The following is a 16,807-nucleotide window of genomic DNA, read 5'->3' on the forward strand; positions in this document are numbered from 1 at the left end:
ACTACAGATAAATCATCGGCCGAATTTGGATTAAATAGTTCTTTGTGGTTCCGACCTTCCTGTGTGAAGTTAACTTGCTGTCCCTGTACCTGCATGGGTTTTCTCAGGGTACCCTGGTTGCACGGTATGCTGGTTGAGTACTCAAAATGATTCCTGGGTATGAGTCTGAACTTGAATGTTCTTTTGTTCCGTTGTGCCCCGCCATTGGCTGGCAATCAATTCACCCCTCGACCCTTGTGAACCGAAAATGAATGAATGTTGTTGCTTTTGAAAAATTGTAAATGCTGTGAAACATTTTTCATTGGCTTTAGAAATGACACATCAGGAAGTCCGTGCACACGGCTCTGAATGTATCATGTATGAGTTGAGCTCTTGTTTTGCCAACATCTGTATGTATACAGAATTACATTCTATCAGAGGTGCTTTATTTCTGGGGACACAAAGTAATTACACAGCAGAGGTTGACCAGCTTGAACTTTATTTTTTTTTCTATATAGTGTAAAGCTAAATTCGTTTACATTCTGGACTTGGTAGGAAAGATTTATTATGCTGGTCTGGGTGAAAAAAAATCTTGAATTATTCTCTGTTGTCTGGAATTCACACATAATAGAACAAACTGTTAGTGCGTAGACAGTCTGACCTCCACAGATAAAGATGTCAAGATATTTTATCGATTTATTACTTTAGGATAAATAATAGCTGGCCTTACCATATGGGCCCAGAATCATCTTGCATTTATTTGCATCTTAGAAATTCCTGCAGTAACTCTGTTCAAATGTCTATTGACATTAGGAATGCTTCGCCATAAGAATTTACTTCAAAACATTTCTGGCACAAGCACAAGGACATAGGGTATAATTACTTCAACCAAGGATGTTTTTTGTTGTATTCTTTACCTTATAAGGAGTACAAAACTATACAATTTTTTGATAAGACGTGTAGAACATAAAATTACTTTAAAAATGCACTTACATAACAATGACGCAAACCTGGATATATATTTTTTTCACTACACAGACATGGGTTGACGAGACAATCAGAAACACCTAGGTCACATCATGGGTGGGTTAACGACGGGTGAATAGGCAATCACAAGGACTAATATTGTGGCCTACATGACCCAAAATGTGATGTCCATGTATCTGCACAACAGGTCTTTATGGTTTTAAGTGTTTTAAATGACGAAAATCATAGGATGAATCTCAATGTGCATGCGTGGGTTTGCTCCAGGTAATCCAGTTTCCCCCCCCACATCCGAAAAACATGCATGGTATGCTGGTTGAACATTTGAAAGTGTCCCTAAGTATGAGTGTGAATGGTTGTTTGTCTCATTGTGCCCTGCAATTGGCTGGCAACCAATTCCGGGTAGGCAGGGGCCTACTGCCCACAGTTGGCTGGGATAGGCTCCAGCACTCCCCCGACACTTGTGGGTATAAGCGGAATGGAAAATGAATGAATGACTAAATTACCAAGTTGATGTGGTCTGCTACAAAATTAACTGATAGCAAATGAATTGTATGTTTCTTCTTTGTGGCAAATGCAATTAGAAACAATTTTATGACTATTCAATCATTCATTCATTTTCTGAACCGCTTTATCCTCACTAGGGTTGCGGGGGGTGCTGGAGCCTATCCCGGCTGACTTCGGGCCTGAAGGGGGGGGGCACCCAGAATCGGTGGCCAGTCGATCCACAGTTCCCATAGAAAGCCCACGCAGGCCCGGGGAGAACATGGATTCGATCCCAGGACCCCAGAGCTGTGAAGCCGACGCGCTAACCACTCAAGTCGCCGTAAAACCTCTATTTGAATGGCACCTCTAATAAAACTGGACTTTTGGGGGAAGAATTGAAAAATAGAATGGCATCTCCAATTGAACGTCACTGCGGCGGAAAGTTTGGAAAATAGAGCGGCATGCCGATGAAATAGAGGTTTTACGGATCATCGGTTCTTCTATGTTTAGCAAGCGCCTTCTTGCCTGGGCATTAGCGATGCCACCAAGAAGCAATTGGATAAGCTCCAGATTGATATGGCCGTGATTTCAGGAGGCTGCAACAAATTTATACAGGCCCCCGACGGATCTCTATAATAAACAAATACATTAACCTGCCGAAGGATTTAATCATCAAGTCGTCCAAGGGATGCGGACTGACCAACATTTTATTTATATATATATATATATATATATATATATATATATATATATATATATATATATATATATATATATATATATATATATATATATATATATATAGTTTTATTTATTTGTTTTACTTATCACTGAACTTAAACATTTTTGGGGAGTGGGAGTCAATTAACATTCATATACTGGACATCTATTTAAGTACAATCGATGGAGGAGTGTATTTGCTTTTTGCAATCATGCATCTTTATTGAAAGTTACAAGTCTGAGTAGTTTTACCACATGCACTTTCTAAATGTCAGTCTTTAGGCCGTTTGGATGGCATGAGAATAGAGTGTCACCATAAGGCACGCTCCAGTCACGAGCATCGGAAAGGGAATTGATTGACTTCCTATGCATCCTTTCCCGTCCAGCAGCAGCCACCCACCCCACACTCCTTAACACACACACCGGTACGACATTTGGGATCTGCCCTGTGTCCGGAACACATGTGCGCATCACACACGCGGTCTGGCCGAGTTTCACCTGAGTCGCGTGCCCCGCGGACTCAAAACACAAACATCCCACTCAGTAGTGTCCCCTGCCCGCTGTCTTTTTTCAAAGCACGTTTAAAGGTGTATTTTGTGGAAATATCGTTGTTCTTCGGGAGTGGAGTTCATGGAGATGAAGAGCCATTGGAAGTTTTTCAATCGCGCTTGGATTGGAGTTGTTTACGCAGCAGGTGAGGAGACTTTGGCAACTATTTTTGCATGCTCCATGTCGGACGTAAAAGTTGTTACGGATATATCTTTAAATCGAGCTATTTTTACTCGTGCAAATGCAAGGACTTTTTTGTCAACTAATCTCATTGAAGTATGTGTCAAAATTCCGGATGGATTTACGTGCACCACAACTTTTATGTTGGTGTTTTGGTTGCCCACTAAACATGAGTTGCTCTAATATCTGTCAAATTATTTTTCAAAGTTCAGATTTTGTAAATTTCAGATAATTACCTGAAGATATAAATAGATATTTTGATATATATATATATATATATATATATATATATATATGCATTATATGCATTATATGCATATATATGCATTATATGCATTATATGCATATATATGTATATATATACATATATATATATATATATATATATATATATATATATATATATATATATATATATATATATATATATATATATATATATATATATATATATATATATATATATATATACATTTCAAAATTTCCTGAGAATGTTTCAAGAAATTCCCCAATCTCTCATTGAATAACATTCCGATTGCTGATGGTATTTGACATTTCTCGCATATGAACTGTGGACCAGGACTGCATCAATGTACGCTGTAATTGGCTGGCAACCTGTTGGATAGGGTTGAACATACCCGCGAACCTTGTGAAAATAAGTAGTACAGAAGGTGGATGGACTTTTTTACAACAATATATTCCATGGTATTTAAATGCTTTAGAAGGAAATTGTTGATTTTGTTCTTTTCTGAAAATGCAAAAGTGATAGCTTTTTATTTTTCCTTTTTATTGTAATCTAAACATCTTTGCACACTTGGGTACAGCCATTCGGTTTTACTTGGTTGTTTAAATGCCTCAGGATTATACTTTGAATTATTTTAAAACCAAGCCACTGGAGGGCAATCATAAATAACTATGATGCAATCCATTATAAAACCAAGATTGACACCTGTGGCATACAGCATGATTGTGACACAATGATTCCAGATTTGTATTTTCTAACCAAATGAGCAAGCCATACTTGTTTGAGCATTAGGCAAGGGATGAAGAGAAATTCTGTTTTCATGTATTTTTTTGTTTTATTTTTTTCATGAAAGTCTCTGTACAATTGTTTTTGAGTGAGTTTACTCCAGAGATATGTAGGTCATACTGTGATGCAATGTTGCAGTGATGTAAATTGAACTGACTTGGAGGATGCATTCTAGGTCAGATCTCTCATATTTTGGTGAAACGAGAGTAAATGTCACCTACTGGTTTTGTGATTTGGCTGGGAAGTGTAGATGAAAAATTAGTGTCACTTAGCACTCTGACTGACTTTGTGATGTGTGACTACATATGAGGTTGTTTGCAGTCTTGCTCCGAGAGTCCATATGCGCATTTTTATCAATGTTGTCGAATATTTCTTCATGAAGAACATTCACTTTCCTTAAATATTTTTTTACAATGTCAAACAAAGTTCATTCTAAATGACAACATCTTACGAATAACCAAAAAGGCAGTTAGAGTTTTATAACGATATTTCAAAATTTGAAATGCCTGATTGATTGTTAGTTTTTAATTCAATCCAATTGGGGAAACAAATTAATGCATTTAGCTTTTCGCTTATGGTCATGGTGTGCTGATGCCTTCAAGACTTTGGGGATTCCTGAATTGGTTAACATTTAATTAAAGAGCAACATTTCTCATTTACTTTAGTACAGGTTGGGAAGGGAAATATAAAAAAATAAACAGTAAAAGGTGAATGTAGCCAAGAAGCAATAATAATTATCAGCAATAAGCAGTACCATTCATGACTGTGGGAGGTTGGGCCATTGCGCAGGGCAAAAATTGGCTAAGGCCAGAGCTTACCGGCACGGGATAGAACCATTACATCAGCCTTCTAAAATCTTTGGTTTGAAAGACGATGCTGCTTTTAAATGTGTCACAAAATTACCTTCCTGGTAAAAAAAGTGCAGTCTGTTTGGAGTAAATGTCCCATTCATCTTTGCTGAGCTTCTGCATTTTTAGAGAAACCGTCATTAGCCTTTGAAAGACATGCTGATTGAAGAACTGACACAAGAAAGACTTTCTTCTGGTGTTGAAAGACTCTTTGCATCTTGAGAGAATTTTGTCAGTGTTGCTTTAGGATATTTTCATTACGCATACCTCCATTTGATTGGATCATAGCCCGAAATGCGACTCTCTATTCTGCTATTGTGGTGGCCTAATTTTACGGTTGACTTGTTTGAGCCAACAATAACCGACTTTCATCCATGCACTGATCTCAAGATTTAGCCTCAGGAAAGCGTGAGGGCATGTCCTTAAATGTTTTCTTCTATCAGCTGGAGAATAAAAATTGAATGAGAGAAATTGTGGACCAGTACTCCTTTCATCACTACTATTCAAACAAGGAGGCCTCCACAGGCATGTAATACATGCCTGGTCAGTCAGGTTACAACATCAATAGCCCAAATATGACTAGAACTGAGAGATAAGCTCTTTCAATGGTAGGAATTTGTAGACATGGCCAGAAATTTGTCTTTTTGGTAGAAATGGAAAACATATGTGGCATTTTTTGCTTTTCATTTTATGACCTTTACATATTTACTCAACTTGTAGTGTGCCAGTGTCATTTGATTTGAAAATCAAGCTGTTTAATTGTGACTATTTTATTTCACAACGTTCATGGAAAAACAGACATTTAACTTACTGCCAGTTTTTCTACCCTTACACATTTGTAGAAAAAAGTATACAGCTCTGTTTCCCTAATTATTTTCCCCCCATTTCTAAAACTGTTTTTCATTAACCATCTTTTTAATTTTTCGTCTTTTTTTTTTTTTTTTAGTTCAGTTGGAGATCATTTTTGGTGTTTTGCCCGTGACATTTCCCACCATCAACAGAGGTTGTCTGTTACGGTTATTTACTGTTGTTCTTTGACAGCCAGGGGATGATTTTAGTTTTTCCATCCTAATGCACAGCAATTTTTACATCACAGAAATGTTTGACTTGTCAGCATATTTCAGGCCTTTCAGATTTGAGTCGATATTTAAAGAGTGAAGTGAAGTGAAGTGGATTGAGCTGGAGATTTGAACCGTTCCTTTTGTATGAGTACACTGAATATAGCTCTGACAGAAAGTACATTAGCCTGTTTTACGTTCAAACTTAGCCAAGTTTAAGGCATACAGACTGCTGAGTGCTTATGGCTTTCATTTTTTGATTGATTTTATTAGAACGTTGGTACTATCAGAGCTCGGGCATTAGTGGCGGTTAGGAATACATAGGTGGAAGTTGAAAAGTTGCATTTTGAAGTTTGAAGTTGTGTTGCAGATGAAAATAAATCATTGATATGGTTATTTCCTGATTGAAATGCATTCAACCTCACCTTCCAATTTCAAAAAGTTTAATTTTACCCCGAGCGACTACTAAAGATGGATGCCATTACCTCACAGAGAAGTAACTTTTAATTAAAAGACACTCAAGGGATTCCACAGCAACTTACCATTCCTGTCTTTGTAAGCATTGCTAACAGCCCGTGTGACCTATGAAAATATGGCCCTTCATCTTGGGATCAATATTAAATACTCAAAAACCCACTATTTCATAATTAAATCAAACCATTGGACAGCAAGGATTTTTTTTCTCCTGCCTCTATTGCTCAATCATTACACACTTGAAGGAATTGAAACTGGATCCTGGACACAGGGACTGATCCGCGAATATTACGATGCTCCAAAGTCCAATGTTGCTTAGCAACAAGCATCATTAGAACAGTGAGAAGTTTGTCCAGGGCCACCTTTCCTATTATGTTCCAATTACTACACAGTTTTAGACAATGGGATGATTGTTACTTGGTTGCATATGCACGGTTAACCTATTACACCTCTTGTCGTCCCACTTAGAAATGTTCGGTAATCGTGAGTGAGAGTTCACTGGGTTCTCAAGGGGAAATTAAGGCTTCCCCCCCTTGGCATTAAGTATGCTGTTGACCCACCGTGCTTCACTTGGGCCTCTTGCTCTCCACCATCATCCGCTGCAGGGATCTAGCACTCAGTGTGGACTTGTATATGTGAGCACAGTCTCTGGGAATCAGTTAACAAGCACACTTGAAAGTTTAACCTTTGAGGAGTTGTTGTCGTCTGACAGTTTTAAGACCTATGGAGACATCACAGCAGCCTTCATCTTTAGGGCTTTTCATGCTCAAGTTGAAATTTTAAACGCCTCAACATCAAAACGTCATTATTCACACCAAGTATGTTCCCTGCTGGGGACAGCGCTAAAATGATGGCACACAAAAATGGATCGCGACAGAGGAAGTGTGTTCCTGCGAGGCAGGTACAGGAAGAAAACAGACTGGGACGTTCAACATAGGAAGCTGGCCCAGATGGCTTGTAGCCGCATCCTTAATTTGGGAACCTTCCCCTGGCAGGATGTTGGAAAGCCCAAACTGCCCCAAAAGTGGAGAGGACAGGGACGTAGTGGATGTCACCCCCCTTCACGCGAACAATGAAATCAAAGCCGAACTGCCAGTCAGGCCGTCGCCTGGCTCCGCCCGGCCTTGTGTCCAGATGACGGAGGAAGCGGACCCTTTCTTTTCGGGGAGAGGGAGTATGTCATAACTCCACATCCAGAAAGCAGGTCTGCTCCGTGGCCTACATGGCCTCCCGTCCTTCACCGGATGCGTCCGTGTGCCTCAACTTTGGCCCTTATCCATATTTTTTGTCCCTGAAATGAATGTTTAGCAATCCCCAGCTTTGGGAAAGCTGTTTAGAAATCCATTCAAGACTTTTTCGTTGAAGGGTAGGAAATTTGAGTAGAAGCTGAACCTGTCAATGTAGGGATTAATGTTATTTTATACAGCAAAAAAAAAAAAGATTCTCCCCTTCAAAATGCATTGGGCGTAAAATTAATTAGATGAGCGCCCTAGTGCTACAAACTCCCACAATGCCTCCTTAATGGTTGTTTGTTTATGTAAAGTCGCTATTTTCCTGTTCCTGCTGTATGACTGCTCAGGGACCAAATGACAGTGAAATGAGGAAATGCAAGACGCAACGACTCCTTCACCGTCCATGAAAAAGGGAAGTGGGAGACGAGTACATGATAAAGAAAACAGGAAATTTGCTGGCCATGAAAAACACGGCACTGCTTTTCTCATAAGCTTTAATGCGTCTTCTTCCGTTCCCATGAAGACGAGGATTCTCTTGAAGCGCACCTTTGATGACGCTTTTGATGATCACTGATTCATTTGCCTGTCAAAAAGAGCTTTACATTTTTAACTGGCTTAAAGTGTCTTGTGGCAGATTTCCCTTGCACATATAAAATGTGCGTATATGAGTCCACGCATGTGATTTACATCTAATCAGCAGGTGGCATTCATCGGTTTGAAGCCATGGTTCAGTGCTGCTTGACTGACACCAAACTACAAGCATATAATATATGTAATAGGTGCCATACTTGCCAAGTGTTTCTTTAAAGTTCTGCTGTCCCCACTGGTGGTTCTTTAATAAATTCGATGGATTGGACTTGATCGGCCACAATTCGTAGTCCTTTTCTTTGTAAAATAAACGAAAAAAAGCCCAAAAGTTGTGTTTCGCTTTACCCAGCGTTGTTGCCCCCGGCGTCAACAAAAGTATACCAGTTAAAATTTAAAAAAATATTATTCCGGTTGTGATATGTCTAGATGAGAAATTATTCTTTATTCAATTGATATGCTTGCTTTTATATTCAAGAGGCGTGAATAAACGATATTTCATCGTGATTTGATTTCAATGTAGCCCAAGGTAATTCAACTCTCATTTTCTTTCTCTTTCACTTACGTTAAAACTATTGTAAAATCTCCCCAGAATCTTACTTCCTCCTCTAACCAACTGTCAATTTTGATTCCGATGAAGCCGAGTTTCAATTACTGTAATCCATTTTGTCACACGGTCCCCGGTAGATCCCTCTCTTCTCTTACGTCATTGGTTTTAACTGTGCAGAGACAACATTCATTGTTTTTATTGCACAATTTCAATAGGGGCGGAACTGTGTTATAGTGGTTAGCACATCCACCTCACGGTTCTAAGATTGAGGGTTCAATCCTTGTGGGTTCTGACCTTCCTGTGTGAAATTTGCATTCTCACCCAATTCTTATGAGGTACTTCGACAGGATAAGCTGCTCGGAAAATAAATGAATTTCAACAGTTATGGATCTGTGTGAGTCTTGATAATAACTTTTTGAATAGCCTTTGACAGTATTCTATCATTTAATTATCCATGATAATGGAGAGAGAGATATTGACCAAAACACTGCTCTGCGATAAGTATTCTTTTTTTTGTCTCCCATGGTATTACTGTAGCTCACCCTAATGAATACATTTTTAATTTCTGCACCACGTCTCAGATAATCCTTTTGCTCTCGTTGTAAAAATGTAAAATTCTTTTCTTTAAACGGTGAAATTAAAATCATATGGTGTTCATATCTGTGATGAATATACATCCTTTTAATTTTCATAATCCTCTTTTTATTTGTCAGATAAATCATTGCTTGCATGGTGTGTATTAAAATTCTTGTTCCATCAGAGGAGGAAGCTCAAAATTGGGGGCGTTGAGATTCATTCCTGCTTTCCGTGTATGTATGCACAAATCTGTTTTGGATCTTTCAATCAGACAAAACAGTAAAAGCCAAAAGCGAGAATAACGCATCACAGCGGGGCCAATTATACGCGGAAGCTATGCTAAACCACTAAAAAAGCAATGAATGATTTTTGCAGTTTTAAAATAGGAAATGAACTTGAGGCAAACATCTGTGAAATGTGCATCATTATATTTTGAAGGGGGTTGTGTTTTGTACATCCCAAACTAATTAGTTTAGTTTTCAGTTTAGTTTTTAGTTATCAGGGCAAACAAGTTGTACACTTTGTTATTTTTCTTTTTGTCTTCTTTAAACCATTTTAAGGTTGGACTGTCCTACGGCTAAAAAACAAACACCGGGAAAAACATCCCGGGAGATCTAACAATATGCACATATGCAAATATATATTTCAGAAGGGGGCAAAATACTTTTCTACAGCAATGTATACAGAATGAAGTAAATTATGGACAGATCTGCTAAAATATAGTAACTAATTATTATTGCTTTTTTATGAGACCACCAACTTCACAAAATATCAGGCATACAGAGATACATCCCCTAAATATAAGATAGTCTGCAGTTTCAGGCTTACGAAGGGTGCACAACAAACCAGTAAACACAATGTCATCTGGTGCAACATTATTATTTGTCACCCCTCTGACATTTATTTTGTTTAATTCCATTCATTTGTGGTCTACTTAAAGACAACAAATACTGTATATTTGTATAAATTATACTACTGGAATAGCATATGTAAATGGCTGATTAAAACATGTTTCAACTTTCAAAGAAAGGCATACATTGAGGAACCTTTTATTATGAAGGAGGACATTCAAACAAATTTCACTAGAAAAAAAGGTCAAAATGACTCCTTTAAGATATTCCCTTTTTTAAGTCACTGACTGTATGAACATTTGTCTCACTTCAGTACTGGCATTGTAGATTCAGTTAATGCTTAATTATGGTCTGAATGTAAGTGCAAATGGTTGGTTGTCTGTCACCGTATGTGTCGTGTGATTAGCTTCAGAACCCTGTGACCCTGAACAGAACAAGTTGCGTGGAAAATCGATGTATGCGTGGTTCTTCTTTGTTAAGACAGTTGGAGAGGTATACATGATTGAATGGAATTGAATGATTTTATTGTCAGTATGTATGTACCTGTCAGTACTACTAGGTACAGTGGACAAATGAGATCGAAAGTTCAATCGCTGATGGCTTCTGACCTTCCCATGTGGAGTTTGCATGTCCTGTGGTTATCTCGGCGTACTCTGGTTTCCTTCCACATCCCAAAAACATCCAAGGTAGGCTGTTTGATCCCTCAAAAAAGTGAGTCTTTTAAATACGTGTATGTACGTACATTTCAAAGAACTGAACTTTTGCTGCAATTCTGAAGGTTACTTCCTCCAAATTGACGAAATCATAATACCATTCCCTTTTTGTATAACCTGAAGTTTTATAGGCCACTCAAGTTTTATTTTCCCTTCATATTTATTTGCCTGGGTGAGCTTTTGAAGGCTACATGCACATTAGTTCCACAATAAGAATGGCTTTTCACAATATGCTCCATCTCCGGAGAAATATCTGGATTTTTTCATGGAAATGTTCAGTGAGCGTTTACTGTTTCTTGCTCTGATGATTTCATCATTCTGTGTCGTGTGTGCAGTGATACACTACTTGAACGATTGCTTGTTAGAGGATGAATCTTTATTCTTTGGACCCGTGCCACATCTTTAATTTTTTAACAGCCAGCAAGTAAGCAAACAGTTTTTATGTAATCCCTCCAGAAAATGCTGTGCTGTGTCTGAGGAAATTCCTCTGCGCAAGCGTCATTTTTGAAGGGTTTTGATAGAAAGAAATAACCACACACAACTATAATCTATATTGTGTATGGAGATCCGTTACCGAATGCATTTCGCGATTCAGATAAAAGCTTTCTTCTCATGTTCGCGCAAACGTGTTTGTTCTTCGGGCCACCTCTTCCCTGCATGCTCGTTCAAATTGGCCAGCGAAGCTACGTACTGTCCTCCGGCTGATCTCTTTTCTATAGCTTTGCTAAAGCAGCACGAAGGAGTAATTAGTTCCGGCAAAGTGTAATATACTTTCAAGCCAGAAGAAATTCCACTGACATTTTCCAGTGTATATCTTAAAAACTCCGCTAGGCCCCCTGCGCTTTCTCAGCTAAGTCCTCTACGGAGGGATGAATGATTTAGAAAAAAAACAATCATTTTCCAGTCAGTTTATATGACATTTATTCGTACACTTTCTTTCATCTGAGTAGTCTTAGCACACAAGGCTGAAATAGAATCGCAGCTTTATTAATTGGTGAAATAATTAAATATAGCTTTTCAATAATCGACAATTAATACCCTACTATTTTAAAGGCAATCTTGTACTAGATGAAGCTATATCTGGTTTTTTTTTGCCATTTAGGAGAGATATTACACCTACCTTTTCTTTGCAGGTTAAACGAGAAATGCCTTATGTTATTGTTTGAACTCAGTACATTTTTTATTCTTTTTTTGTTAAACAATAAATTAGAAGATTAATGGGTTGCAATAATTATTATATCCAAGTATCAACTATTTGGGAAAATGATTGTTTTCAATCTGTTTTCTACAAATTACTTACACACACATAACAATGATAACATCTACTTTTATTTTAGTTTGTCCTCATTTGGGTCAAAATTATATTACAGATTCAACTGGCCTGGCTGCTAGTGAATCATAGAGCAGACTTAGATGATTCTTTTGATTAGCAGTGTTGTCATTTTTAGGGCGCTGTTGAGGACCACTCCTAGGTATAAATCTACTTTAAACGCTTATGTATTGGTACTTTATTGGAGGAACTGCATGATTTTGACATTTCTGTAGCTGAATTAAGCTACTTAATCAAACGATATCAAGAGTCAACATCAGTTCACAATTTACAGATTTATTGACTGTACCATCTGGTTTTTGTGAAATATGTTAAACTCCCTTCTCTTTCTCTCAATGGTAATCTTATTCTCTTTAACCCTTTCAGGGACAGTGGTCTTTACAGTGGACATCTATTCACAAGTTCCCATTTAAGAACTTACCCTTTACCCTCTTTAAAGCAACTGACTATTTTTGGTCGTTTGAAAAAAAATTAAATAACTGCAATTATTGATGTACTATAAATTTAAATTAAATGAAATTAGATTTATGTAATTTAAAGTGATTCAAATTGGAAATGTACACTGGGTATGGCCCCCAGTACCACTCTAAAGATGATTTTTAAACATTTATTCACTGTAATCAATGAATCAGGGAATGAGTAAAAATGGATTGAACGTCCATTGCCATTATTGGCAGCCAATAAGTTAAAAAAATCATCATTCTGACATGAAAGGGTCTAAGTTTTTATGCTTGTTAATATTTCTATTGGTAATTAAATGCCATCATTTTCTATAACACAAAAATATTAAGCACTTTTTTTTCTTCAAGCAGCTAAACTGAGCTTGCAGATTCTAATGCTAAAGGGCGAACTCATTTTTCATAGCAAGAATACATTGCATGCGTCTGCACTAGTCATAGCATGACCGTCTGATTAGTGCTACATATGTGGAATAGGATTCAATCAGAATCATTAATCAACATCACGCAAGTGTCATGCTAGTCATAATCATCATCAGCTGCAATCGTGGCCTCAAAAATATGGCAGTATCACGCCGGGCCTATTCAAGTGTGTCGGATGACTGATAGTTGAACGCAAAGGATTTAATCAGTGGATGCTATGGCTGTGATGGAAAACACCAGAGGTAATCAGAGGAAGTGCAGCGAGGAATAAAAAAATGGTAGATCAACTTGTAGACAACAACAAGATGGGATTTAGATAAAGCATGTCAGCATTATACAAGCCTGGTGACGCTATGTTCGATGATTGTTTATCATGATGTAGCCTTTATTATATCGCTTTTTGTTGCTGTTTATCACAAATTGGTTGTTGTTTTTTTAAAGCTCTTAGTTAGCTTTGTCATCTTGGGGGAAGGTTTCTATTAATTTCAAGGATGACATTCACATCAAGTTTGTACACTATTAGAATGGGAAGAGTTTGACCTTTCACTGAGTATGATAAACTAATCGTTTCTTGGTAAAATACTTGAATTTGTGGCTGGATTCACTGAAAAATATCCCCTGAAAAAAGCACAAAAAATGTAGATGATGCTACTGGCAATCAATGAGGATGATTCATGAATTTATCAAACAGGAAAGGTTACGCTGTGTGAAAAGAGCTAATTAACATAACAAACAAGTACGGCTAATGGTTTTATATTATAATGGTTTTGAATTTGCATAGCTAAACTATTTGGCTTGATTTAAGTTCCATGAACTGGCTCTAAGAATGGGATCACATCACATTTTTCTCAAAGCAGAGAATAAACAAACTATCGTTTTAAGACAAGAAACATCATGGCAGAACTTTTACTGCGGCTCATTTCCAGTTGGAAGAAAATAAATTTTCAAACGCTAACTAAAAGTCTAATTTGGGTGGAATGCCCCCACATTGAACTCTACACGTATTATAATTTTGCAGAGTGTCATATAGCTGTTATAGCAGACCCACAAAAATGATATTTTAATTCAAAAGTTATGCAAAATCTGTTTGCTACACTTAACCCAAAGGTTGCACCGGTGTCACGGGTGCTCATATTTAAATAATACAATATATGCTATTCCATGGCCAAGTTTTTTTTTAAATTTCATTATTATTAATATGTTCTTCCATTCTGCTATGTCTGCTAAAAGTGTCATTTTAAACCACAAAAGCTGAAGGTTGAACAAGAGTATCTTTACTTTAATTTTTTTGCACATGACCTGATGTTTGTCTTTTGAGAGCATGTGAGTCAGTCTTGGCATTTTAAAATAGACTCACAATTTGCATTCTGTCTGTCAATAGACAAACTGATTGGGATGCCAAGCAACCATCACGAAAATTGGCATGTATTAGTCTTATCACTGTGTGTACATCTTCCAGCCGGAATAATAATGTCAACATTTCATATGTACATTGAATTGTACTCAGAAATATCACGCTCAATTTTTTTCGTGCTTGATGACTTGTCTTCACATGTACTCATAAGGACATGAAGAAGTCAAAGTTATGTAGTTATTCTGCAAATTTCTCTGAGAAACTCAGATATATTTTCGGGAAAAGCATTCTTACATGGTAACAAAAGCAGATACATCACAATGATCCGACGCCACAAGCAAATCTTGTTTTCGTGCAAATGCATCATAGGGAAAATTAGCAATCTCAAAGCAGATTCATGTCACAACAGAAATGTGCCAATTTTATCAGCTGTCGACTTGCATCAAAGGAAAGACTAGTAAAAGACGCATATACATTGTAAAAAAAGGTTAAACAAATATATAGTGAAATGTGGTTGCCACAAATGTATTTTCAAAAACCTGAATATAAAAAGAACTACATTTGACTGTAAAAATGTACACAGTTTTTTAGTCGATAAAATCACTGTCATCCATCTCATTGTCTCCAACCAATGTCGATCTCAGAACTGTGAGACGGACGTACTAACCTATCCGACACATTTAATTAATTTGCGAATTACATCTTATGTTAAGGTGATAAACCAATTTCTAAAAGCACGAGGTGGCCTGCAACAATTCATTTTTGCAAGACCTGCTTTATACATTCCATAGTTTTTGGGGCATGCTTCCAATTTGATAAAGCAATTTCTAAAAGCACAAGGTGGCCTGCAACAATTCATTTTTACAAGACCTGCTTTATACATTCCATAGTTTTTGGGGCGTGCCTCCAATTTGAAGTCTAAACAATCGAGTTTCCGTACCAGAACCTGGGTTAATCTGTCCTAAAGCTTGTTTCATGAATTGATAATGCCTGTTCAGATTAGATGCAAAGCATCTTCTAAGGCACCCAGAATAGCCCACTTGCGCTCTGGAGAATAGAATAACCTGGATGAAAGACAATATTCAAAATTTCTCAGGCAAATATAATAACAAGTTATGTAATGCACTGATTCATAACCAGGGTTTCATGGCAGCCAGTATACCGTGAAAGTTATTCTGTGGTGATGTAAGGAATTATTCCATTGCATTTCATTTGGCCAAAATCCATTATTTATCAATAACATAACAGTAAATGGTATTCTTTTAAATTACAGATCTAAGAGTTGCTCCCAGCTGGTTTTGTTCACTTCTTGAGCATCCCAATTTGAGTTTATTGTCTCACCTGCAGTGGTTCATTTGCAGTAGTTCAGGATTTTTCCTTTTTTCGATTAGTGATAGTGACCATTGACTTGAACCCTGGTGGTTTTTGGTTTACAATATTTTGTGTTTATTGTACCTGCTTGTACTCCTGGTGGTGTTTGTTTTCACACTTCTCTACACGTAAACCCAATATTACTTGGATACATCATTTTTAACTACTCCCTCTAGGATTTGGGATTAGAAAACTTGTGCCAATTACATTTTACTTTGTGCCCTTAATGCTTTTTACACCGTGTAAATTGGGAGTTCTTTAGAGATGACTTGTAAAGCTTAAGGATAGTAAGTAGAAGATGGTATGAAAATTCTTAGGAAAGCAATTAACAAAACCGTTTGTTGCATTAAAGCAGTATATCCTAGGAAAATAGGTTTTTTAAAAAAAAATAGCCTCCACTAATGGCACCATTCAGCAATATTTATGGTTATTTTTCCAGGTCTGCCGTTATACCATGTTGACAAAAACCACCAAACCGATGTTGTTGATGTTTTTCCTTTTCTCAATATTTTTATTTTTACTTGCCAGACTCTCAGTATGAGGGAAAGTTGAGGGGTGCTAATGGGATTCATGTTGGTAGCAAGTTCACGACAATGAGTTAGGACAGCTTTGCTGGTCGTCAGTAGCAGAGCTTAGGATTTGTGAAGGAGCAGCAGGAATGCCTGCTGAGAGTCAAGCTGGAAATGATTCATGGCATGACACAATTTCTCACTTGAGAGCTTTAATGTTTTTTTCCTACGGTGGCTCCTTAAGTGTTTTGTTGTCAAAAACGTGAATGAAAGACATGCTGGTATTTGAATAACTGCACAACACTGTCAAAAGCCAAAACAAACAACATTTCCCACATAAATCACAAGGGACGAAATTTGCCCATTGAATCTATATTTACAAACCATTTCCTGGTTATAGGATGTTGGTGGTCGTTGCATGGTTATATGACGTTAGCAAAAAGTATTTTGTACTTTAGGTGAACCACACTTTTATCTGAAGACCATCACGTTCTGTACACTATAGTATATTTGCCCAAACTATCATTTTTAAATGAAATATGCTAAT

General features: G+C 37.3%; 1 protein-coding gene across 2 annotated transcripts in view; it reads left to right on the plus strand.

Annotated features, from left to right (window-relative positions):
- The first annotated feature begins 2,620 nt into the window (after positions 1-2,620).
- Positions 2,621-16,807, plus strand: part of flt4 (fms related receptor tyrosine kinase 4) — a 43,199-nt gene continuing 29,012 nt past the window's right edge. For both annotated transcript variants that reach the window (XM_077610215.1, XM_077610216.1), the window contains exon 1: positions 2,621-2,863. In XM_077610215.1, the coding sequence (XP_077466341.1) occupies positions 2,800-2,863 (64 nt within the window). In that variant the 5' untranslated portion in view covers positions 2,621-2,799. The remainder of the gene's footprint in view (positions 2,864-16,807) is intronic.

The sequence above is a fragment of the Stigmatopora argus genome, chromosome 9 (assembly GCF_051989625.1).
Source record: "Stigmatopora argus isolate UIUO_Sarg chromosome 9, RoL_Sarg_1.0, whole genome shotgun sequence".
Lineage (NCBI taxonomy): Eukaryota > Metazoa > Chordata > Actinopteri > Syngnathiformes > Syngnathidae > Stigmatopora > Stigmatopora argus.